The sequence below is a fragment of the Cetorhinus maximus genome, chromosome 17, assembly GCF_964194155.1.
Source record: "Cetorhinus maximus chromosome 17, sCetMax3.hap1.1, whole genome shotgun sequence".
Lineage (NCBI taxonomy): Eukaryota > Metazoa > Chordata > Chondrichthyes > Lamniformes > Cetorhinidae > Cetorhinus > Cetorhinus maximus.
This window is the reverse complement of record NC_135895.1, coordinates 9,064,407-9,090,367: the sequence shown is the minus strand read 5'-3', so window position 1 is coordinate 9,090,367 and position 25,961 is coordinate 9,064,407. Positions and strand designations below refer to the sequence as shown.

At 46.4% G+C, this 25,961-nt stretch overlaps 1 protein-coding gene across 5 annotated transcripts in view; it reads left to right on the top strand.

The window, feature by feature from the left end:
• Window positions 1-25,961, top strand: part of adgrl2a (adhesion G protein-coupled receptor L2a) — an 865,273-nt gene that overhangs the window by 764,702 nt on the left and 74,610 nt on the right. For all 5 annotated transcript variants that reach the window (XM_078560693.1, XM_078560690.1, XM_078560691.1 and 2 more), the window contains 2 exons: window positions 8,475-8,774; window positions 22,026-22,129. In XM_078560693.1, coding sequence (XP_078416819.1) covers window positions 8,475-8,774; window positions 22,026-22,129 — 404 coding nt within the window. The remainder of the gene's footprint in view (window positions 1-8,474; window positions 8,775-22,025; window positions 22,130-25,961) is intronic.

Sequence of the window (25,961 nt, the reverse complement as noted above, 5' to 3'; positions counted from 1 at the left end):
TTTCTTTTCAGAATTCGAGCTAATTATCTAAATCAAGCAAACCCTACTCAGTTAATACAGCAATGCGAAGGGCCCGAGATGATTAGAAACATTTGCAAGATATCGCAAGATAGCTTTTATTGCATTTTTTATTAATTACTATGTATAAAATGTGTCATTGAAATTTGGCTTTCTTCATGGATTTGCCCTCTGCTGTTATCTCGGGGGAGAATAGATTTCTTGTTTACCAAGTATACTAGATTATTAATCAGATAGCTGAAAATCAGACATCTGAGATGATTATCCCTCAGGAGAGTGCATAATAAGAGATGACATTACAGGGAGATGTGAATCTAAATAACTTAGACTTCAAAATGGCCACCTTCCACACACTCGGGCCTATTCTGCTTTTACTCATTCGCAGGATGTGGGTGGGCATCACTGGCCAAAGCTGGCATTTATTTATTGTCCATTCGGAGTGGCCACTGAGAACGTGGTGGGTGGTGAGCCAACTTCTTGACAACTGAATGGTTTGCCCGGCCATTTGAGGGGGGCAGTTATGAGAGTCAGCCACGTGGCTGTGAGTCTGGAGTCACATGTAGGCCAGACCAGCCTAAGGATGGCAGATTTCTGTCCCTGAAGCAGATGAGTGAACCAGTTTGAATTTTATGACGATTCACTGGTTACATGACCACCATTATTGATACCGGCCTTTTTTTTGAACAGATTTATTTAATTAATTGAATTTAAATCCCCTAACCACGGAGCAGCGATTTGAACTCGTATTTTCCGATCATCTCATCCAGTCCTGTAACATAACCACATATCCTACCGTTCCCGATTCTCTCTTTTGTGTTCTTTGGGCAGAACTTGACAGTTAAACGGAGTCAATTGTCATTATTTTTTTTTTCATTTTCTTTATCGATTCACCTCAACAGTTACACAATCTCAGTTTGGATGTTTTGAAAGAAAATCTCAGTACCGGGGCCTTTTCTGTCAGTCCTGATATTCTACATGAGAGTACCAATCCAAGAAAGAGTGCAAAGCCCTCAGAGGAACCTCTATTGCATCTTATCAGCTTAGTTGGCACTTAGCGTGATATCCTTAATATAACTTTATTATATTAAAGATCTGCTAATTAGCTCAAGATAGTTTGAAATTCAGAATATGTAAAACCTCACGATAGGTTTAATAAGACCAGCCTCGCTTGTCCAGAACTGTTTCAGCGACAATTATTTTGACTCCCTTATGGTCGGAGGGGAGGGTTTTTTCTACATATGATTCTGACAGACTTTAATTGAGCCAGAAAGAATATTTCCAGTCTCCTGGCTGAAAAGATGGGTTTGCCTTTCAAGCAAAGGAAAATTTACAAGAGCTTTCTGGGGTTGTCAAGACAAGGCAGGTGGTGGAAAGGGAGGGATGACTTTCTGGTGCAGTCAGTCGAGTGTGGAGTGTCATCCACAACTTAGATGTGGAGCAATCAATGGAAGAATCCCATCAAAGATAACACAGGCGATGTTCAAGGCTCTTTTTTTATTTGGTGTTTGAGATGTCTGATACGGGCAGGATGAGAATACCAACCATGCAGAGATAAGTGGAACATCACTAGACCTTTTATAGTCGGCCTTCATAAAAGCGGACAAATTAAGATGGTTCAAGCTCTGGTTGAGGGGGTTCTAATGCAGTTGCAATTATTAGGACCGATGGGAGCAGACTTTCGGGCCTGGTAAATTATTACCCAACCAGCCCCAGTTAGCAGATAATACGGAAAAATGTTGCCTGGCTGGCAACAAGTGGGTTGCCACGGAAACGGGAGGAAAGCTACTAAAATGTCAAGCTTGAAATGTAGAGCCAAGAAACAGCTTCAGAGCAAAAGAGTAGGCTCTGTGTGTTTCTGTTTCTCTGAGAGGCAATTAAGGCACAGCAAAGCAACATTGCTGTTTATGTTTGATGTTTTGGCATGGAGGCAAGCAGATCAGGAAGAGACCGAGCGCTAACCATCTTGTCGCTGGTTTGCTGATCTCACCCAAGGGAGCAGCTTGCGGGGGAGATATCAGCCCAAGTTACCAGCTCCTGAATGTTGTCTATATGTTGTTTATATGTTGGGTGATGAGAGGCTTACCTTACCCTTGGCTATGATGCCTCTCACAGTTCAATAATCTGTTGGGCGGGCTGATTCTCCAGGCACATAGGGGAAGACCAGACAGTGAGGTGAGAGCTGGAAGAGGACTCAACTGAGAAGAATCTGGGCCGTTGGCGGAGGGGAAATAGAGAAAACAAATTTAGATGAAAGAAACACTTTGGTTCACAGAAATGGGCTCAGTATGACGTGTGAAAACAACTGTAAAATGTGGTGTGGATACAGGTGTGCAATGAGGTGTGGATACAGGTGTGCAATGAGGTGTGGATACAGGTGTGCAATGAGGTGTGGATACAGATGTGCAATGAGGTGTGGATACAGGTGTAGAATGAGGCGTGGATACGGGGGACGCAAATGAGATATGGATACAGGTGTGAAATCAGGTGAGATACAAGTGTGCAATGAGATGTGGATGCAGGTATAGAATGAGGTATGGGTACAGGTGTAAAATGAGGTGCACATACAGGGGTAAAATGAGATGTGGATAAAGGTGTAGAGTGAAGCGCGGGTACAGGTGTAGAGTGAAGCGCGGGTACAGGTGTAGAGTGAAGCGCGGGTACAGGTGTAGAGTGAAGCGCGGGTACAGGTGTAGAGTGAAGCGCGGGTATAGGTGTAGAGTGAAGCGCGGGTACAGGTGTAGAGTGAAGGGCGGGTACGGGTGTAGAGTGAAGCGCGGGTACGGGTGTAGAGTGAAGCGCGGGTACGGGTGTAGAGTGAAGCGCGGGTACGGGTGTAGAGTGAAGCGCGGGTACGGGTGTAGAGTGAAGCGCTGGTACGGGTGTAGAGTGAAGCGCGGGTACGGGTGTAGAGTGAAGCGCGGGTACGGGTGTAGAGTGAAGCGCGGGTACGGGTGTAGAGTGAAGCGCGGGTACGGGTGTAGAGTGAAGCGCGGGTACGGGTGTAGAGTGAAGCGCGGGTACGGGTGTAGAGTGAAGCGCGGGTACAGGTGTAGAGTGAAGCGCGGGTACAGGTGTAGAATGAGGCGCGGGTACAGGTGTAGAGTGAAGCGCGGATACAGGTGTGCAATGAGGTGCGGGTACAGGTGTAGAGTGAAGTGCGGATACAGGTGTGCAATGAGGTGCGGGTACAGGTGTAGAGTGAAGTGCGGATACAGGTGTGCAATGAGGTGCGGGTACAGGTGTAGAGTGAAGTGCGGATACAGGTGTGCAATGAGGTGCGGATACAGGTGTAGAGTGAAGTGCGGGTACAGGTGTGCAATGAGGTGCGGGTACAGGTGTAGAGTGAAGTGCGGGTACAGGTGTGCAATGAGGTGTAGATTAAAACAAAGTATAGAAAAAGCTGAAGAATTAGATGCAAGAAGGTGTACAGCAACACAGAAAACAAGGAATCGGGCGAGGAATCCCCACCGCCCTCGAATAGCTAAATCTCAATTAAAGGAAGTTGTGATAAATGTACTTGGTAAACATTTACTCTTCCTTTAAGCCAGGAGAGTTAACACCTCTCTTGGGGGTATTCCTGCTGCTCCATGAAGGTGCCTCACATCGCACTCTGCCCACCTGCAGCTGAGTGGGGTGTGTGTGGCCAGACAGTGAACTTCCTCTGCCCCTCCTGCACTGGCTGCCGAAAGGCCCTGCAGCCTTGTACCAGCCTCCCATTCAGATTTAACTTCGATCACTCTCGGTCAGTAAGTTGTTACTCCTTTGCCATATCTCTCCAAAGGCTGGGCGAAATCATGTCTGCAAATCTCTCTTGTTGCAATGCTTTGACACTGTTGTACTGTGCTGCAGGCCCCCCTCCCCATTGCAAAGCAATCACTTTATCAGACCTGGCCCACTTGGTCTGAGGTGTATACACGTTTGAAAGATTGGGGCCTTTACAACCAGGCCTGGCATGGCAAAACAATGAGCAGAGGAACAGGAGTAGACAACTCAGCTCCTCAGGCCCGCTCCATCGTTCATTTCCGTTTCTGAGCACCCTTTCCCCACTTTGGTTAAGGGTTATTAAACCCTTCCTAACAAAAATCCAGCAATCTTTGGTTTTTAAATTTTCCGGTTGACCCTCAGCTTCAATAACTGTTTGGGGAGGAGAGAGTTCCACATTTCCACCACCTTTTGTGTGAGGAATGGCCGCTTGAACATTCCTGCCCTGTGCCTGCTTTCCCTCCTCCCGCCTTCTTGTAGCAGGAGGCTGGAGCGTAAGGTTGAAGAGCAACTTAAAAATTGAGAAGCAACCCCCCACACCCCACCCCTCTCAGATAACTAAACAGGGACTTGCAACCTCTTAACACGACACAAGAGTTTGGGGGACTGACTTATCCAGGCCACGAAAGTCACAAACCTGGGAATCTTAGCGTAAAAGACTCCACAAATGAACCCGATCTATCGATGTCCACACGCACTGGCCTCCATTGGATGTAACGCCAGAGTCTTAACTCCCTCTCTTGGCTGGGGTCAAAGGTTAAACACAGCAAGTCCAAACCACCACCTCAGCTAACTCAACAACAAAGATCAAACAGCAAGCTTCTTTCCCCCATGGGCCTTGAAGGCCGCACCACACTTGGCACATGTTGCCTAGGTGCAGAGCTCTCACTCACCAATCAGGTTGTTTCCTCCCTGTTTTAACGCAAGAAACAAAAGTGAAGCCAACTTGAGGCCTTCATTGGTGGTAAGCATGGTAGATTGTCTAAGAGCCACATGTCATTTGCTTTTCTAGGTTTCCTTTTGATTCAGTTCCAATATTTTATCAATTCTTGCACAGACTCTTAAGCTGGTGCAACACAGAAGGAGGCCATTTGGCCCATCGTGTCTGTGCTGGTTCTTTGAATTAATCCCACCCACCTCTTTAGGAGGCCTTGCGGTGCAGTGGGTAGCGTCCCTGCCTCCGAGCTCTGGGTTCGAGTCCCACCTCAAGATTTGATGGCCAGGGAAGGTGAGTAAACCCGTAAATCCAACACACGCCAGTGGCAAGGCAGTAAGAGATTCCTGGTCAGCCATGTGATGGTTGGAGAGAAAGTTGAAGCCTCTGCCATCACTGTTCAGAGCTCCAGATTACAACATGCAGGTAAAAGTGCATGTTGCCACAGCAACTCAGACTCCTTAAGTGAACTGTAACCCACCACCACCAACTCTATCCCGAAAGTCCTGAAAACATTGTCTCTTCAACTCTCCTTTCAAAATCATAGCAACTTGTGAAAATTTATTTTCCCTCTGTTTCTTTTGCCAATTACCTTAACTTGGTGCCATTTTGTTATACGTTAGACAGCCAGGTGAAGAAGGATGGAACTGGGGCCTCGTCTTTACACATCTTAAAAGCTTTTATTGACAGAAACACACATTATAAACATACATCTGTGAACTCTGACCACCAGTGTTTCAGTCTACTTTCCAAGGATGATACCAAAACTGACAAGTTAGAACCATCAGAAAAGAATTAAACGGGGCGAACTGAAAAGAGGTGACTGAGAGGCGACCTCACAGAAGTCTTTAGAACTATGAAGGTTTTTAATAGGACAGACACAAAGATGTTTCCGCTTGCGGAGAAATCCAAAATCCGGAGCCGTAAATTTAAGCCAGGTTATCGGCATCCATCCGACTCAGGAGACGATGGACTGTGTAGCTCTTCGGTATTGAATGTGGTCTGTTGTGGCTGTAGAGGCCGATTCCCGAGTCTGGCACAGATGAATAGCGTTTGCCCAAGGCCGACTGATGTATTTTGCTTCCAGCGGGCTCTCTTTTCCACCATCTGCTCATTTCTTTTGCCCTCTCCTTTGTCCACGCCCTCCCTGACCGCTTGTCTCCAGGCGCTCTGGCCGGCATCGACTCCGACCCCGGTCAGCCTGAAGTCTCGTTTGTAGACGCGCTTGTGTCGCAGGCGCGGGCGGCCTGTTGGACTCGTGCCGATCGCAAGCTCCCCCTAGAGCATGTCTTTGGGGGTGTGGGCATTGTCCATTCAGCTCACATGACCCAGCCAACAGAGTCGCCACTGAGTCAAGAGGGCAAACATGCTGGGGATCCCTGCACACTGGTGTACTTCCATATGCGGCGCCCTGTCTGGCTAGGAGATGCCCACTATCTGTTTTGAGATAGTGGAGGTGGCTCATATAAGCCTAGCCACTCATAAACCTAGTAAGAAATTTAGGGGAAACGTCTTTACCCAGAGAGTGGTGAGAATGTGGAACTCGCCCACCACAGAGAGTAGTTGAGGCAAATAACGTATACAGACTTGAGGCGAAGCCAAATAAACGCAGGATAGAGAAAGGAACAGCAGGATATTTTGATTGTGTTAGATGAGGTAAGGGTGAGATGAGGTAAGGCTGGGAGGAGGCTCATGTGGAGCATTAACGTTGATGCTGTACATCCTGGGAATGGCACCAGCCTGCAGGCCGCATCGACGTATTGTATTGCCTGCAGGAGAAGTGGGTAAAAGCAAAATAAATGATGAAGGGCAAAAAAATAAATAAACTCTGATGCTGCAAGTTGCCAAGTAACAATCCCTCCTTTGGCTTCACATGCTTGTGAAGACGGCCAGTGTTTGCTGCCAGATGCACCAAGCTGAGATCGTGGACGTGCTTACAGGAGAGAGAGAGAATTCTTATGCACACAAGTGGGTTTTAGCTTGAACTTTGATTACGTTGCGATGTTGCTATCAGAATAATCCAACGGCCTTTCACTTCAAGGGGGTTATTCTGGGAAGCCAAAGGATACTCTGACTGTGAGAGAATATAAAGAATACCAGGGTGCTTTGAAAATTTAATCAGGCTTACTCACTAACTCTGAGCACATATGACTGCAGGGGGTTGGGCGCAAGATGTTACATTAATTACTTTCTTGTAAGGCTCTGCATTAAGTTACTGAAACATGATGTAAATTGAAAGCTTCTCGAGTACTGTGCGTTTCTCAACCACGCATTCCTCAATTTTCACATCTGCTTATTGCTGGCAAAAGTGTAATGACTGTTTTGATCCACGCTCAATGAGATAAAACACGTGTAGTGACTGTGAGGTGGAAAGGCCTTCAATCAAATTTATGTCTCCTCTTGATCTCTTTGCTGTTGAAAGCAAATGACGCTTGAGTGTTAAATACTTTTTTTTTAATATATCCGTGAGTGTTTACAAGTCAACTTGCACAGGCAGGCCTTCTATTCCCTTGAACGTAGAAAATGAAGGGCTGGTCTAATTGAGGTGTTTAAGATGATTAAAGGATTTGAGAGCAGAAAGAGAGAACCTGTTTCCTGTAGTGGGGCGAGCTCAGAACAAAGGACTACGGCCTTAAAATTACAGCTAGGCCATTCGGTGGTGATGTCAGGATGCACTCCTCCATGCAAAGAGTGGTGGAAATTCTGGAACTCTCTCTCCCAAAATAGCTGTTGAGGTGGGGGAAGGGTGCGGGGGGCAGGTGGGGGGGTGGGGAGCTATCGCTTGAAATTTCAAAACTGAAATTGCTGGATTTTTGTTAGGCAAGAGTATTAAGGGTTACAGAATCAAGGAGGGTACATTTTATTAGGAAGAATGAGGGAGAGGCATTTTAAAATAAAGGGTTCAATTTTAATGGAGCAGAGGGGCCTGGGGGTATATGTGTACAAATCATTGAAGGTGGGAGGGAAGATTGAATTGAGTGTCTAAAAAGGTATACAAGATCCCCGGGCTCAATAAATAGGAGCAGAAAAGCAAGTGAATGATGGTGAACCTTTATAAAGTGCTGGTTTGAGCTTCACTGAAATGTTGCATCCAATTCTGGGCACCACACTTCAGGAAGGATGCGAAGGCTTTTGAGGAGGTTACGGAAGATATTTACAAAAATGGCTCCAGGAATGAGGAACTTCAGTTATTGGAGAATCTGGAATATTTTCCCTAGATAAGAAATGGTTGAGAGGAGATTCGATAGAGGCGTCCAAACACATGAGGAGTTTGGGCAGAGTAGATAGGGAGAAACTCTTCCCATCGGGGGAAGGATTGAGAACCAGAGGACCTGTTTAACGTGATCAGCAAAAGAACCAACAGCGACATGAGGAAAATCTTTTTAAACAGCGAGTGGTTGGGATCTAGAATGCATTGCTTGAGAGTGTGGTGGAGGCAAATTCAATCATGGTTTTCAAAGGAGAATTGGATAATTGAAAGGAAAATATTTAAGGGCCTATGGGGGCAGGCAAGTGGGACTAGCTAATAATTCTTTCCAAGAGCTGGCACAGTCATGATGGACCAAATGGCCTCCTGTGCTGCAGCCATTCCATGATTCTATCTAGTTTATATACAGTTCAGTCATGATCTAACTGAATGGCAGAACAGGCTCAAGGTGCAGAAAAGCCTTCTCTTATTTCTCTGTTTCTTCCTTCCGAAATCTAGACATACAAATTGCCAAGAGGTATGTTTGTTTTCACATGTCAACTTGTCTTGCAGAACCAACCACGATTGAGACAACTTCTTTAGGGGCAGCTGGTGTGAAAACCACAGTGGCAACCACAACCTCAACCACTTCTGAGAAAGCTCTCACCACCACAACTCTGGCTGCAGGCACGAAAGAGGGCAGCCGAGGGCCCAGACCAGGCCTTCCTGACGCTGTGACTAGAACGCCCCCAGTGTCCACCTTCTTCCCCATCCCCGAGAGGTTCTGTGAGGCCACGCAAGCCAGGGAAGTAGGCTGGCCTCAGACACAGCGAGGCCTGATGGTGGAGCGCCCATGCCCCAAGGGCACTCGAGGTAAGAGGGCTTCATTTTAGTGTCTCGGTTTTGTATGGTATTTATATAGTTTGAAAGTACTCAATCTAATTCTGGAAGAGTTAAGATGGTGAATTATTTACTTGTTGTAAAAACTGTATTTGTGATAAATTATTTCAAAGGGTGCCATCACCATGTTAGGCCCTATGTTCACACTGATGATCTAAGGAACATGGGATCGTTTTCACATGTTAACCGGAGGGTGAGGGCATCCTGAGGCCCAATTGTTGCTGCTGCAAAGAATACCTGTGAATAGGTAGATGATTGTGTTTTCTGGAAGAAATGCTTTTAAAAAATCATTTACAGGACGTGAGCTTCACTGGCTGGGCCAGCATTTATTGCCCTTCCCTAGTTGCCCTTGAGAAGGCGGTGGTGAGCTGCCTTCTTGAACTGCTGAAGTCCACATGGTGGCGGTACACCCACTGTGCTGTTAGGGGGTTCCTTTTTTGTGACTTTGTAGTGGTTTGATACAACTGAGTGGCTTTGCTGGGCCATTTCAGAGGGTATTTAGGAGTCAATCACGTTGCTGTGGGTCTGGAGTCACGTACAGGGCAGACCAGGTAAGGACGGCAGATTTCCTTCTCTAAAGGACACGTGAACCTGATGGGTTTTTTATAACAATCAGCAACAGTTTCATGGTCATCATTAGACTTTTAATTCCAGATTTTTATTGAACTCAAATTCCACTATCAGCCATGGCAGGATTTGAACCCAGGTCCCAGAACATTACCCTGGGGTCTCTGGATTACTAGCCCAGCAACAATACCACTACGCCATCACCTTCCTTTTTGTCAACTCCCCCGACAAGAGAGATGGGGTTGGGGGTGATGGCGGTGGTGGCGGTGGTTGAAAGGTAGGAAGATGAGGGTTGGTGAAAGAGGGGGGGGGAGATAGCGAGAGTGAAGGAGGTGGAGATGGCGGGTGAAGGGGAGGGAGATGGAGGAAGGAAGGGGATGGGGACAAAAGAGGGGAGATGGAAGTGAAGGAGGGTGATGAGGGGGAGGTCGGGGTGAAGGAAGGGTAGATGGGGGCGAAGGAGGGGGAGATGAGGGGGTAAAGGAGGAAGATGAGGGGGTGAAGGAGGGGGAGATGGGGGTGAAGGAGGGGGTAATAGGGGTAGAGGAAGGAGATGAGGGAGTGAAGGAAGGGAAGATGGGGGTGAAGGAAGGGGAAATGGGGGTGAAGGAAGGGGAGATGGGGGTGAAGGAAGGGGAAATGGGGTGAAGGAAGGGAAGATGGGGTTGAAGGAGGGGGAGGTGGGGGTGAAAGAGGGGGAAATGGGGCTAAAGAGGGAGAAATGGGGGGTGGAGGGAGAGACAGGGGTTGAAGGAGGGGAAGATGGGGCATGCACAACTCCTTCCTCCCCCATTCAACAATTGAAACTCCCCTCATCCCCCCTGCCACCCAGCTCAACAACTGAGCCCTCCCCACCCCTGTCTGAGTCATTAAAATGGGGTCGTGCTGGGAAAAAGCTTGGGAAGCACTGCCTTAGCTTGCTTCTTGCAACAAGACTGTGGTAAGGATACAACAATGATTACTGTAAATCACCCAACGAGGCAGAAATGAAGGGCTTGATCCCAATAAAAAACCGTGTGATTGAGAAATAAGGAAAAGGGTAAAAGACATGGCTTATTTTGAGAGCAGGGCAGAGCTGGGTGTGATAAAGGCTGGTGGTCGACGTGTTTTTGATGCAGGAGTGAATCCTACAGATAGGTTTTGAAAAGTGTCTCCACGGAGGAGGGAAAGATGTGGTGAGGCAGAGAGCATTTATGGGAGAGAATTCCAAAGCCTAGGGCTTGGGCAGCTGAAGGCACAGCTGCCACTGGAGGGGTAAAGTATGTGGGGGATGCAAGGAACTGGCCAGAATTGGAGGAGTGCGGAGTTCTCAAAGGATTATGGGCTTACAAAGAAAGGGAAGGAGGCGAGGCCGTGGGATAATTTGAGCATAAACGTGATTGTTTTAAATGTGAGGCAGTCAAATGAGGTCATGCAACATTTGACCCTCACTGCTAAGCATAGACTGAGATGTTTCTTGACATGATGGTGCTTATAGATACCTCTGTTTTCATGTGTTGGTTTGTTGTTGCTCATGGAGAAGCTTAAGGGCAGGTTTTTCCAGCCCCGCCCACCGTCGGGATAGTCCGATCCCACCAAAGCCAATGCACTTTTGGCTTGGCCGCTGAACCTCCCACGGCGAGACTCGCCAAGACAGGGCCGAAACAATCCCGGCCTAATTCATTGGTAGCTCCCTCGGCTAGATATTCCCAGAGTTGAGATTTTAAGTCACAATCTTGGCTTCCACTCATCCACTTTGGAATACAATAGGCGACAGCTCCTCTGCTTGTCCACACAGGTCTTGGCCTCTTCGTCGCTGACAAAGCCTTCAGCAAATGCCACTAGCACTCTGGAACTGAAACCCCTCTTTCGTTTTTCAGAAGCGTCTTTACAATTTGGCTCTTTTACTGTGATTTAAGCCATGCAAGTAACTCCTCCCTGCAATGTTGAATCCTACCACACTGAAGGAGGCCATTACGTCCATTGTGCCTGTTCTGGCTCTTTGAAAGAGCTATCCAATTAGTCCCACTCAACATGTCCTTTCCTCACTTCCCCTTTTGAAAGTTACTATTGAACCTGCTTCCACTGCCCTTTCAGAAAGTGTGCTCCCAATCCTAACAACCCACTGAGTAGAATAAAATCCTGCTTTATCTGCCCCCATCTCCATTCCTGGTTCTTTTGCCAGCTATCTTAAATTGGTTTTCAGTAGTCAGCAACCACACCTCTTGTTAAAGTTGTGAGATTCTGTTTTCCAATGTTGGTGCCCTGTTTTCTGACATTAGCAAGGAGGCTCCTTTGCTGTGCGATGTCGAGGGAGGGGCAATAAAAACTGATGGACACCTGCCATCAACCCCACCCCCCCCCCCCCCACTACCCCCGCAAAAACATCAGTGGCGGGAAAGTCACCGATAACCAACAGCAATGCTGCTGCCTGGCCAAGGGGGAAGACGAATGATGTTGCCAGCCTTCTGCAAGCAACACATCCATCACCTTGTGGGTGCACCTGGACACAGGGCGCATTGACAGGGAGCGGGCGCGCAGTCTCCCTCCCTGAGGCAAGCCCCTACCTCTCACCGAAATGAACGACTGCTCGAGCAGTCATGTTTAAGGACAAGCGGGGTTGAAAGCGGACCCTCTTTGAAGGTGTGGTCGGCTTCCAGGTGAGTGTAACCGCTTTTCCCCTCCCCCAAAATGTGCTGCTCCTTTTGATAAGGCAAGATAATTAATTGTGCAGCTTTGCATGGCGAAGGCTCAGCCTCACTGCCATTGTCTTCCTCCCCTTAGATCAAACCGCCGAGAGGCTGCTTGCGATTGCCACATATGGCACTTGACACCATCCGCCTCACTCTGACGGGCTTGGCAGTCGTCTCAAAACCTTGTCCATCTGTGACAGACACTAGTGGCGTGGCAGAGCTTTTTGAAAAGCCTGGGGTGTGCCTCCTGCACTTGAGTTAATTGGATGTGGCCCCCTAATAATCAACTAAATTGGTGTTTTTAACTTCGCTGAAGAGTAATCGTTATTCACTGTGTTAAGCCAGCATTTGAAACTGCTCATCGGCATTAACTACTCTGCAAAGTGCTCTCATTGTCGAATGGCAAAAATGCCCATTAGTGTCTAATGCAATGGCCATCCCACACCCAAAACATTGCCACTGATGGTATGATTGTCATCAGTCCTATATTTATTTCTGTTCATTTTTTTTTTCTCTCCTGTTTCTCCACTCGAGAAAGTAATCAAAAAGGCTAATGAAACGCTGGCCTTTATATCGAGAGGAATGGAGTGGGAGGCAATAGTGCATAGTGGTAATGTCACTGAATGTGCATTGTAGAGGCCCAGGATAATGCTCACCCTCACCACCACAGCAGCAGGTGGAATTTAAATTCAATTGATGAATAAATTCAATTGTTCCTTTTTTAAAAATCTGGAATTGAAAGCCAGTCTCAGTAATGGTGACCTTGAAACTATCGTCAGTTATTATAACAACACATCTGGTTCACTAATGTCCTTTAGGGTAGGAAATCTGTCGCGCTGACCTGGGTTGGCCCACACATGACTTCAGATCGACTGCAATGTGATTGACTCTTAACCTCCCTCAAGGGCAATTAGGGATTGGCAACAAATACCTTGCCAGTGATGCCCAAATCCCATGAATGAATAAAAAAAATCCAAAGGGGTAAAAGTCAAGCTTCAGCTGTACATAGCCCTGATGTGTGGTTAGATTATATCTGGAGCAATTCTGGGCATCAAACCTTAGGAAGAATATATTGACTTTGGCGGAGGTGTAGAATTTACCAGAATGATTTTGGACTCCGAGGGTTAAACTACGAGGAGAGATTCCATTGTTCCCTGGAAATTAAAACGTCATGAGGTGTTTTGATAGGTTTTCAAGATATTAAAGGTAGCAGTTAGGCTGGGTTGGGAAATCTATTCTAAACTGGTTCGGGAATCTATGACGAGAAGGCAAAGTCTAAAAATCAGAACCAGACCTTTTCAGGAGTGAAATTAGGTAGCATGTCTTCTTGCAAAGGGTAGTAGAAGCTTGGAACTCTTCCACAAACACCAATTGATGCTCGATCGATTGTAAATTTTAATCTGAGATTGTTAGATTTTTGTTATCCAAAGATATTAAGGGATCTGGGGCAAAGGTGGGTAAAATCACAGATCAGCCATGACCTTATTGAAACAAGCTGGAGGGGCTGAATGGCCTCCTCCTGTTCCAGTGTTCCATTTCTCCCTAACTCACACAGAGGTAGTTACAAATCAGTGTCCCATATTACCACCCCACCTCCCCCCCCCATCCCAATTCACTGCTCCCACCCCCAGAAAGGCACTTTTTTATTTTCAAAAATTAACTAAAATGATTGAAACAGCTGTAATCTTCTCTCTGCCTCTGTAGCCACACATGTGTGCAGCTCTGAAGGAAGGTCATTGAGTATTGCTGAAGAAGAGACATGTTGAAGCTTTTCATCTTACACTCATCAGGACACTTTGCAAGAACCCCAAAGTGCTTTCACAACCTTTTTTTCAGCAATACTCAAGTTCTCTATTGCTGAAGGTCATTGACCTGAAACGTTTCACTCTCCACAGACGCTGCCAGGCCATGATGAGTATTTCCAGCTTTTTTTTTATTTTCACTTCAGATATCCAGCATCCGCAGTAGTTTACTTTTGTGTTCAGGTTCCCTAGACTGGAATCAGGAGCTAGAATCTGGGCTGAATGCTCTCTCGCCACCGGACTCCAGCCCAGGATCACTGACGCACAGAGCAGCGAACTCAGTCGTTCTCGACTTTTGCTTACCACAAGAGTTGTAGAATGCAGGAGAGTTGAGCTTTACAAATTAGGGTCTCGCCAAATGAAAAGAGGCTGAAATGGGGTTTGGCTCACCCTCGCTGCATGAACTCCTGATCTCCCATTACTCAGAGCCGGGTGCCAAGAGTGGACATCTTCAGCACCTCACCCGATGTCCACAGATTGTGTAAGACAGAGGCCCAGAAAACATGCAAGTCTTAAGGTTACAAAAACAGAGTTACCTGGAAAAACTCAGCAGGTCTGGCAGCATCGGCGGAGAAGAGCAAAGTTGACGTTTCGAGTCCTCATGAGGACTCGAAACGTCAACTTTATTCTTCTCCGCCGATGCTGCCAGACCTGCTGAGTTTTTCCAGGTAATTCTGTTTTTGTTTTGGATTTCCAGCATCCGCAGTTTTTTGTTTTTACCAAGTCTTAAGGTTAGCTTCCTCTTAAAGGGGAAGGTCGCTGCTGTGTTACCTCAGCAGAGAGAAACAAAGGAATTTGCATTCGTAGCATACCTTCCACAACCTTCCACCCGAATGAAACACTTTTATAAAGTGTGTAATCACCCTTATGGAAACGTGACAGCTAAGTTACAGCCAGATGTGAGAAACATTCAAATGTCAGTTGTGAGCACTCTCATCTCTGAGTCAGAGGGTGGTTTTTTTGAATTCAGTTGTGGGATGTGGGCCAGCATTTATTGCCCATCCCTAATTGCTCTTATTCAGAGGGCATTTTTTTTAAAGAGTCAACCACACTGCTGTGGGCTTGGAGTCACATGTAGGCCAGACCAGGTGAGGCGAGCAGATTTCCTTCCCTAAAGGGCATTAGTGAACCAGATGGGTTTTTATGACAATCGATTCATGATCATCATTAGACTTTTAATTCCAGTTGTTTATTGAATTCAAACTCCACCGTCTGCCATGGCGGGATTCGAACCCAGGTCCCCAGAGCATTACCCCAGCACTCTGGATTACCAGTCCAGTGACAACACCACTATGCCACCACCTCCCCCTGGTGAGCCAGGAAATGAGCACAAAAATCTAGGCTAACCCTCCAGTGCACCACTGAGGGTGTGCTGCACTGTTGGAGGTGCCATCTTTCGTGTTAACCTGAGACCCCCATCTACCTTGTCCGGTGGATGTAATAGATCCCTATGGCACCATTTTGGAGAAGAGCAGGGGAGTTATCCCCGGTGCCCTGACAAATAGTTATCCTTCAATCAACATTACAAAAGGCATTAGTACATTGTCGTTTGTGGGAGCTTGCTGTGCACAAATTAGATGCTATGATTCCTACATTTACAACAGTGGCTACGCTCCCATTGGCTCTCAAGTGCTTTGAGGTGTCCTGAGGTCATGAAAGGTGCTATATAAATGCAGGTCTTTTTTTTTCTCTCAGATAGTCTGCTTTTAGTGATATTGGTTGAGGGTTTAATATTGACTTGGACACCAGGAAGAACACTCAGGGCTGGATTTTACACCGAGGACAGGCTCCCCGCCCACCTGCATTAAATTTGAGAGCAAACTCGCCTCCAATTAGTTGTTTTGACCAGCTTTCATTTGTCGGGCGCCGGCCCTTTAAACAGTTTGAGGCGGGACTTGTGTCCGCCTGTAGTTACAAGCAAGTGCGGAGCCAGGATGAAAAAGTCGGGGGGTAGGGGGAGAAAAAAAAAACAAGAAGATAGGTCTGTGACGTTGCTGGAGATCAAGCGTGATTAAATTATAAAAGAGATCAGGCAGAAGTGGGTGGTAGCAGGGCAAGAAAAGAAGCAAAAGACAAAGTGTAAATAGCGACAGCTAAAACCATTGTGAACAATTGCCGGGTAAGAAAATGGGAGCAGTGGCTGTAATGACGGGCCTTGCAAATGGTGCCCAGGTTTGGTGCGTGTTCAATAATCCTTTGGACTGTTGGATGAAGGGCAAGGAGTCCCCCCAGCCTCCTCCTACCCGATCCCTGGTCAATATTCTGCACCCCTGCCCCCCCACCCCTCACCAACATGTGGTAAAAGCAATTGTTCCGGTCAGTCATCTTGTTTGTTGTTTATGGGATCTTGCTATGCGCTAAATAGCTGCTATGTTTGCCGACAGAACCGCAGTCATTGCACTGTCAAGGTAATTAATTTTATGTTTAGCACTGTGGGGATATCTGTGAGAGATGTGACGAGTACAAGCCTTTTAGTTTTAATTTTGTTGAAGTTATCCAAAGCGTGTCTTGCATTCTACCTTTGATTCATCAGTCACTGAGGGCGTGATACTATTAACAAGCATCTTAGCGCATTCGTACAAAATTCTTCCATGTTACTTCAAAAAAAGTGAACCAACACCTCCTGTTAAAAAAGGAAATTAAACAAACAGTATTAAACAGCTTGTTATCAATCCTGAAGTGTGTTAATTCCTCGCTTTTTGATGGCTTTCTTGACGTTCTTTTTTTTCAAAATAGGGCTATTAGTACTATACACGATCCTTCTATAAAAAAAAAATGGATTGTATAGCCCAGCAAGTCTGTCCAATCTTCTTCTGCTGATCGCTCCCCATGTCCATTAATATTCTTTTTCAAATAAGCATCGATAATTCCCTTTTCAAAGAAATAATGGACTCTGCTTCAGCAACAGTTTGTGGCAGAGAATTTCACATTGTAACTACCTGCTGTGTAAAGAGCTTTTTTCCTAATCTTCCCTTTAATTCTTTGTCTGATTATTTTAAATGTCTGCACTCTTATTGCAATTTCCCTAGGCAGTGAAAATAGTCTGTCAGTATTCACTTTCACATAAACTTGCCTCTTGATTTTCTCAGTTCTAGTGAATGAACCCTAATTTCTCAAGCATCTTTTTCTCTCTCAAATCAACTGTGAAGTTTCATGTCTTGTGTTTTAATGCACCCATCCTCTTAGTGTCTCTGTAAGGAGTGTGATGGAACACTCTCCACTTGCCTGGATGAGCGCAGCTCCAACAACACTTGAGAAGCTCGACAACATCCAGGACAAAGCAGCCCGTTTGATTGGCACTCCATCCACAAACGTTCACTCCCCCCCACCACCGACACACAGTGGCAGCAGTGTGTGTACTATCTACAAGATGCACTGCAGCAACTTGCCAAGGCTCCTTCGACAGCACCTTCCCAATCTTGCGACCTCTATCACCTCGCAGAACAAGGGCAACAGATGCATGGGACCACCATCACCTTGAAGTTTCCCTCCAAGCCACACACCCTCCTGACGTGGAGCTAAGTTGCCGTTCCTTCACTGTCGCTGAGTCAAAATCCTGGAACTCCCTAATAGCACCAGGGAGTGCACCTACAACACATGGACTGCAGTGGTTCAAGAAGGTGGCTCACCACCACCTTCTCAAGGGCAGCTAGGAATGGGCAATGAATGCTGGTCTTAGCCAGTGATGCCCACATCGCATTAATGAATAAAAAAAAAACCTTCTTTAGTCCTTCAATCCCCTGCCCATGAACTCTTCACTCCTCTGACACCAACGTCTTGCACAGCCTCTCTCCTTTCACCCTGCAGCTGAGGCCTTTTAGCAGCTTGCATTTGTAAAGAGGTATTAACGCAGAAAACCACCCTGAGGTGTTTCTCAGAATTGTAAAGAGAAATGGATGTTGAGCAACAAAAAAAAAGAAATGATTATGTTGAACGGAGCGGCAGGAGTGACAAAATACTCAAAGAGGTGAGTTTTAATGAGTGCCTTAGATGAAGGAAGGCAGGCTGAGGGTTTTCGGGGGGAATGCCAGAGAGTGGGGCTGCTTCTGTCTGATAACATCCTTGTGAGCCTGTTCCATTGCTTTTATATCCTTCCTTTGGTAGGGTGCCAAAAATTATACTCAATACGACAGCTAATTACCGTTCCATACTGAAGCAAAATACATGCAGACACTGGAAATCAGAAATGAAAACAGAAAGTGCTTGAAATACTCAGCATCTGAGGAGAGAGAAACGGGAGTTAATATTTTAGGCCATGACTTTTCACCACAATCGGATAACGGGTGGAGATGGTCGCAGGTCATATAGGCAGATAGAAGACACAGGGGAAAGGGTGGATAGAATAGATGGAAAAGTCTGTGGTAGGGTCGGAGGGCAGGAGAGGTTAAGTGACAAAAGTGGGGATGGCGCAAGGCAAAACGAGAGGGTAGTGGTACAAGTAAAGATGTGTCGAGAGGTGGTATACATGGGAGTGACAGAATCATTACAAACAGCTGCCGACAAAAACAAATAAAAGCAGAAAGGGAATAATAATGGGGGCACCAGTTACAAAGTGAAATAGCTGGATTCAATGAACTCTTATAATCTTGCTTCACTTATCTCATGCAACCTTATTAATTTAATTCTGAACCAGCGTTAGCTGCGAGTACTAAATGCAACATTGCACCTGTAGTTTTGTCAGACAGCAAGGGTGAACCCTAACACCATGGTTACTGCAGAACACTCTGTGTAGGAGAGGAACTCTCCACAGCCTTTCAGGTGGCAGCTAAGATATCTGCTTGTTGATCATTGTGACAGGGGGATGATGGGCCATTGGTGTACTAGGATTTGTTCTGGGTTGTCCTCTATGCATTCGGGTCTAGATTAGCAATCAGCCCAGTGAACCTCAAAGGTTTTCAAGGGGCTGGGAGTTCAGGATTTTGGACCTTAATGCCAAGGGTGCATTGAGAATGGATTTTAAGAATGCAGAGTTGGAGTAGAGGAAAGATAAAATATGTACCATCTAATATGGGACTATGGTGGGGTAGAGATACTGCACTAACAATCTGCAGGACCAGGCTTATTCTCTAGGCACATGGGTCCAAATCCCCCCGCGGCAGTAGGTGGAATTTAAATTCAATTGATAAATCTGAAAAATAGCTAGAATAGGAAGCCATGAAACTATCATCAATAGTTGAGGTAAGCTCACCACCACATTCTCAAGGGTAACCAGGAATGGGCAATAAATGCCAGCCTAGCCAGTGACACCCACATCCCATGAATGAATAAATATATTTTTTTTCTAAATCATCTGGTTCACTAACATACTTTAGGGAATGAAATCTGCCATCCTTAGCTTGTCTGGCCTACATATGACTCCAGATCCACAGCAATGTGGCCGACTCTTAACTGCCCTCAAGGGAAATCAGGCATGTTGGCCTTGCTAGCGATGCTCACATGGAAGAATAAAAATAATGGAATGGTATAAAACGTAAACGTCCTGATCCACTGCCGCGGAACATGGACCTTCTATTGCATAGTATTGCTAGCACAGATGCAGGGCGTTCAACAGAACACGTCCATGCGCTCTTTAGGCTCCACATAACTGTCAGTGCCTGATGCGCATGGGGCTGATCACAAGAGCTTAACAGTGGGAGGCAGGAGTAAGCTCAAGGAGAGATGGTGCTAGACAGGATTCAACCACAATAAGCACAAAGAAGCATTTTCACGCTCAGAATTCATTGTGGAATGCAGCCAAATGCAATCTTCGGGATTCACTGACCGCATTTCATGATCTCCAATTATTCATCAAAAAAAAAAAGACCCAGTCCTCCAACACATTTGTTGCTGCTTGTCCAGTGATCTTCTGCATAATAACCGAATTGTTTCGACATAAAGTTCATTCGTACCATTCAGGTGCCCAATAATGGATGTAATAGGCCAAACTTCAACAAAAGCAGTCTTCGAAAACAAAAAAACATGTGCTTGAGTTCGTGTGCCGTGTTATGGGGGATAAACAAATATTTCTTCAGGCAAAACTCGGTTAGGGCCAGGGGTAATTGAACGGAAACATAACTCAGCCCCCCCCCAATAATTACACCCATCTACCAGTGGTGGCACAACCGCATCTCCATCAGGGTAGGGGGCATATATGCAGGATGGCAAGTTTGCAAAGACAATGTTCGTTACAAATTGGGACATGGTAATTAATGTTGGTGAAAAGTTGGCAAGAAGTGCATGCCCTGGTAAGATCTTTGATATGTTACTATTTGATCACGTGTTGCAGTTGGGAGTGTAGTTGTCAGATGAAGCAAGGTTAGAGGGCTTGACGCAGGACATGAACCCTTCGACTTCCACAGCTTGTCTTTATATGATGCCTTTCAACAGGATGAAAAATCCAAAGGCACTTCACGGGTGTATTACAAAGCAAAATTTAACTTTTTTCTGACACAGATTGGCAACAAAGTCCCAACGTTGAAGTCCTTCTAGTACCCTGGCCAACTTTCATCCCTCAACCAACATCACCAAAATCAGAGATAAAAGCAAAAAACTGCGGATGCTGGAAATCCAAAACAAAAACAGAGTTACCTGGAAAAACTCAGCACGTCAACTCTTTTCTTCTCCGCCGATGCTGCCAGACCTGCTGAGTTTTTCCAGGTAATTCTGTTTTTGTTTCACCAAAATCAGGTTCTCTGGTCATTTCATACTGTTTAAAAGACCTTGCTATGCACAAATTGGCTGCTGCACTTGCCTGCAAAAGTACATTGCGAAAGAGGTTACACTTCAAAAGTACTTCACTGGCTGCAAAGCCAATGTGATGCCCTGGGGATTTTAAAGATGCTATATAAATGGAAGCTGCTTCTTTATTTCGAAATGGGGCAGGAGCATCTGCACTTCAAGGAGTATAAATTTAAAATATTGCCGTGCCAAATTGTGGAAGTTTTTGGATGAATTTTGAGGACTGAATTTGATTTTTTTTTAAAATTTGTATCAGTAAAAACAACCATGAAGCTGTTAAATTGTCGTAAAAACCCAACTGATTCACTAAAGTCTCTTTAAGAAAAGAAACCTCGACGTCCTTACTCATGTGACTCCTACCCAAAATCAACATGGTTGACTCCGAAACTGTCCTCTGAGGTGGCCTGGCAAGCCACCCAGTTGTATCAAACCGCTATGGAGAGACAGAAAGCCATTACCACCTTCTCAGAGGACAACTAAGGCTGTGCCTATATCTCCTGGATTTGGACGCATGAGGGATGATGTAACTGAAACATATAAAATTCTGAAGGTGGTTGACAGGATAGACACTGAGGGGATGGTTCCCCTGGCTAGGGAATCTGGAACACCATAGAAAAGAAGGGGGCCATTCAGCCCATTGTGTCTGCACTGGCCAAAAAGAGATTAAAGAAACTAGCCGCTCATTTTAATCCCACTTTCCAGCACCTGGTCTGTAGCTTTGCAGGTTACAGCACCACTTCCGATGCAGAGGCTGCAATCTCAGAATTAGAGGTCGACCATCCAAGGATGAGATGAAGAGAAACTTCTTCACTCAAAGGACTGTGAATCTTTGGAATTCACTAACCCAGAGCGTTGCGGAAGCTGGACCATTGAGTAAAGTCAGGACAGCGTTTGATAGATTTTTGGGTACTGAGGGAATTAAGAGATAGGGGGAGAGAGCAGGCAGATGAGATTGAGATAGAAGATTAGCCATGATCTTATTGAATGGCAGAGAAGGCTCGAGGGGCTGAATGGCCTCCTAGCTCCTTCATTGTCTGTTCTAATTAGGGATGAGGAGTAATCCCTGGCCTTTCCAGCGACACCCACGTTCAAAAAAATGGCCGCTACATTCACCCACATCATAACGGTCTCTGAAGTGTGTTGGCAGCACTGAGGGATGTAACGTGCTGTTTCTGTGCACCTTGCAGCTTTCGTTGCCTTATTTGACTGGCAGCGATGTTCAGGCATGTTCCAGATGAGTCGTAGCTGAGGAAGAAGTCATACATTTGGAGGACGGGCTGTTGGCATTTCCCAGACTGTGGGCGTCTGCCTGGGTCAGTGGGCAGGCAGAGGTGGTGCATGGTTCAAGAATCAGCAGCGCGTTACCGGAGTGACTAAACCATTGTTTATGCATTGTCGGTGCCTTACATGCACAGAAAAACACTTCCAAAGTTTATCTAATTTGTGTTCTGCTTCATCTCTTGTAGGCACTGCCTCTTATCTCTGCATGGTCTCCACTGGCATGTGGAACCCAAAGGGCCCTGATCTTAGCAACTGTACTTCACACTGGGTAAATCAAGTGGCTCAGAAGGTTGGTTCATGCGGTTTTATTTTGTTTAAATACCAACCAGCAGCGATTAGAACCGAGTGCTGAGGATTCATTTTGAAGGAATCCTCACAAAATGCATCAGCTTTTACAGGCTATTTACACTGTGCCAGCCGGCAGCCTATTAAAGATTTTCGAAGCTTGCACCTCACCGATATGGCATCCTCGAGTGGCTGCTTACACATGCATGTGCAGTCGCTACATATCCTTAGAACCAAGGGTTTAAGAAAAGGAAACCAAGTTTGCCTGTTTTAAGGATCAAAGAGGCATTGTGGGTAATTATCCTCAGGAACTAAGTGACCTTTGGCCTTCACGTGTGGAAACTTGGGGGCTTCCAGTCTGGTTGCCACGGGCAACCAGTTTGTGGCTGGCGAGGAGAGAGACATATTAGTTTTCTTTTCGGTAGCGCAGTGAGTAATTGGGAATTCAAAAGAGCGTTTGTGTAGCAGCCCCTGATTAGCGTGTGGGAGAGATTCACGGCTGAACAAAGGCCTGCTGTAAATAGATTTGTGTCTCTTTATCAGTTTCAGAGCCGTTTAATTTTGAAATAATACATTTGCAAAACAGCAGAAATGGGTGAGAAAATGGCCAAATGATTTATTCCGCTGCTGGAGCTCGGCCTGGAAGTCACCGCTGGTGATCTTATCGTACAGCATCCTTAACACACTTGTGTCAGATGCTGCTTTAATTGAGACAGTAGCCTTAATTTAAATGGTCAGTGCCTCTGTTCGAGTGGAAGGAATGTGGAATTCAATACAAGTGCATTAAGCGTTTGCAAATTTAACCTTGTCAACAATGATTTTTAGGCTTTTAGTCTTTTTGTCTATTTGAAGCCGTAAATAGTCCAAATAACACAAGCGCTAGGACAGCTGGAGAATGTTGCAACTACATTACAGCCCCGCCACATGTGGGAAGCCAACTTTATCAGGCAAAAGGGTCAACACTCGAAATGTTAGACCTTCAGCCCTTTTCAAACGCCGGGCTGACCGATTGTATGTTCCCAGCATCCTCCTTTAACTCTTTGTGACAAGTGTTGGGTGTCGTAGTGGAACCCAGTCTCCCAGCCCCATTCTGTCAAGTGCCACAGCCCAGAAGCATGTTTATCATTGTTAACAACATTGTGGACTGATGAGGTCAGGAAGTGCCCATTCCTCATGCCTGGGGCGGGTGGGGGGGGCGGTGGGGGAGCGGCAGACACTGCAGATGCCGTCGCTGCAGAGGGGAGCCTGTATGTAGAATCATGCAGCACTGAAGGAGGCTTTTCTGCCCGTCGCCTCAGGACTGGCTCTTTGGCCTTTATCACAGCGCAACCAAAGCAGGGCCATCTCACAGCGCTGCCATCTCACAGCGCTACCAAATTAATTCCACCCCACTGCTCTCCCTCCTCATAACACTGGCAAATGTTTCCTTTTGAGGTACATGTCTGATTCCCTTTTGAAAGCTAACGTGGAATCTGCTTCCGCCGCCCTTTTGGGCAAAGCATTCCAGACCACTCACTGCTTTTTTTTTAAAAAAAAATTCTCCTTCTCCCCCTCCCACCGTCTGGCCCTTTTGCCCACGACCTTAACTCTGTGGCTTCCAGCTACGAACCCTCCTGAACAATGGAAACAGCTTCGCCCGACGTGCTCCATCAGGAACACCTTGGCCGGGATTTTCCAGTCACCGGGCGGGCTCGGCGGGCGTGGGCGGTCAGGGAGCCGACTGCCGCCCACAATCAGGCTCGGCGCCGCCATTTCACACGGGCAGGCCAATTAAGGTCTTCCCAGCGTGGATCGCGAGCGGCAGCACTGAGCGCTACCTGTGCGGGCGGCGGAGCTGCCTCGGGGAGGTTGAAGCGCTTTCTAAAAAAAAAATGAATAAAGACATGAAGGATTTTAGTGAAACGTCCCCTCGTGCGACTGTGTCACAGGAGATGGGGCATGCTTTTATCTTGAAATAGCGGTTTTATTTAAGTAGCATTAGCCTTGGGAAACCTCGTCCCGCTCAAGGATGAGATTTCCTAAAAAACGTAAAGGCCGCTTGGCCTTTTCACCTGCCCGCCCGCCGTAAGGTTGGACGGGCAGCGTGAAATGTAACTTAATGACCTAGCTGATGGCCTTAAAAGGCCTTTCAATTCTCAGCGGGCGCACAGCCGACTCTGGCGCACGCCCACCGAGTGAAATATCGAGCGGGTTCGTGATGAAATCGGGACACACGCCCACCGTCATCGCGCGTCGTTTCACGTTCTGGCGTGTCGGGCGCGCGTCCGCATGCCAAATATAAAATTCTGCCCCTTGCTTTGACCGCCTCTATTAAATCGCCCCTTTACCATCTCTGCCTCATGGAGGACAATGACATGGGAGAGGTTGACGGAGAGCATTACACTGGGATCATGCAAAGTTACCATAAGAGCTGACATGTTATCCCCGAAAGCCAACAGATTGACAAATGACTGTCAGGCGGGTCAAGCTGCCATCCCACCCACCCAGGCTGGCCTAATGCCTTCTGAATTGCCCTTACCATGCACTCACCCCACTGCCAGCTTCTCAGAGCAACTAGGGACAGGCAAGAAATGTGACCTTGCCCGCATCACCCATGTGGCAAGAACAAATAGAATTCTATCAGGAACCTGGCTGATTTACTTCCACAATGAACGTTAGAAACCTGGAAAAATTCATGGTGCAGAAGGAGGCCATTCAGTCCATCAAGCCTTTGCTAACCAAGAAAGAGCTCCGCAGCCTAATCCTACCTTCCAGCTGTTGGTCCGTAGTCCTGTCAGTTATATCATCTCAGGTACATATCCAGCTGGTTTTTTAAAAGTGATGAGGGTTTCTGCCTCTACCCCCTTTTCAGACAGTGAATTTCAGACCCCCACTAGCCTCTGGGTGAAAAACAATCTCTTCAACCCACTCCCCACTGCCCCCATCTCCCACCAACCAAAAAAAAATCCTTCGACCAGTTACTTTAAATCTATTGCCAAGGGAAATATGTCCTTCCTGTCTACTCTATCTAGGTCCCTCATAATTTTATATATTTCAATTAAATGTTATTTGTTCTTTTGTTTTCAAAGAAAACAGCTCCAGCCTATTCAATCTTTCCTCATAGTTAAAATTCTTTATTCCTGGTAGCATTCTCGTAAAGCCCCTTTGTACCCTCTCAATTGCAATCACACCCTTCCTCTAGTACAGTGGCCAGAACTGTAGGCAACACTCTAGCTGTGGACTAACTAGTGTTCGATACAGTTCTAGCATAACTTTCCTGCTCTTTTACATTAGACCTCGGTCAATAAAGGAAAGTTTCCCGAATGCATTAACTACCTCATCTGCCTGTCCTGTTACCTTCAGGAATCTGTGGACATGCACTCCAATCTCCCTCTGTTCCTCTACACTTCTCAGTATCCAACCATTTGTGGATTCCCTTGTCTTGTTTCTCCTCTCAAAATGCATGACCACACACCTCTCTGGATTGAATTCCATTTGCCAATTTTCTGCCTGCCTGATCAGTCCTTTGATATCTTCCTGAAGTTTACTGTTTTCTTCCTCACTCACTTGTCAACCAAATGTACCATTTTCAAACTTCTTAATCATGCCGCCTACATTTAAGTCAAGAGACCCAGTACTGAGCCCTTTGGAGCCCCACTGGGAACAGCTTTCCCAGTCACACAAAAAAAAACTCATCGACTGTTCCCTTTTGCTTTCTGCCACTGAGCTAATTTTGGGTCCAACTTGACACTTCCATTAGACCCCATGAGCTTTTAACTTTCTGACCAGTCTGCCCTGTGGGGCCTTGTCAAAAGCCTTGCACTAATCCATGTCGACTGCATCAAATTCACTGGCCT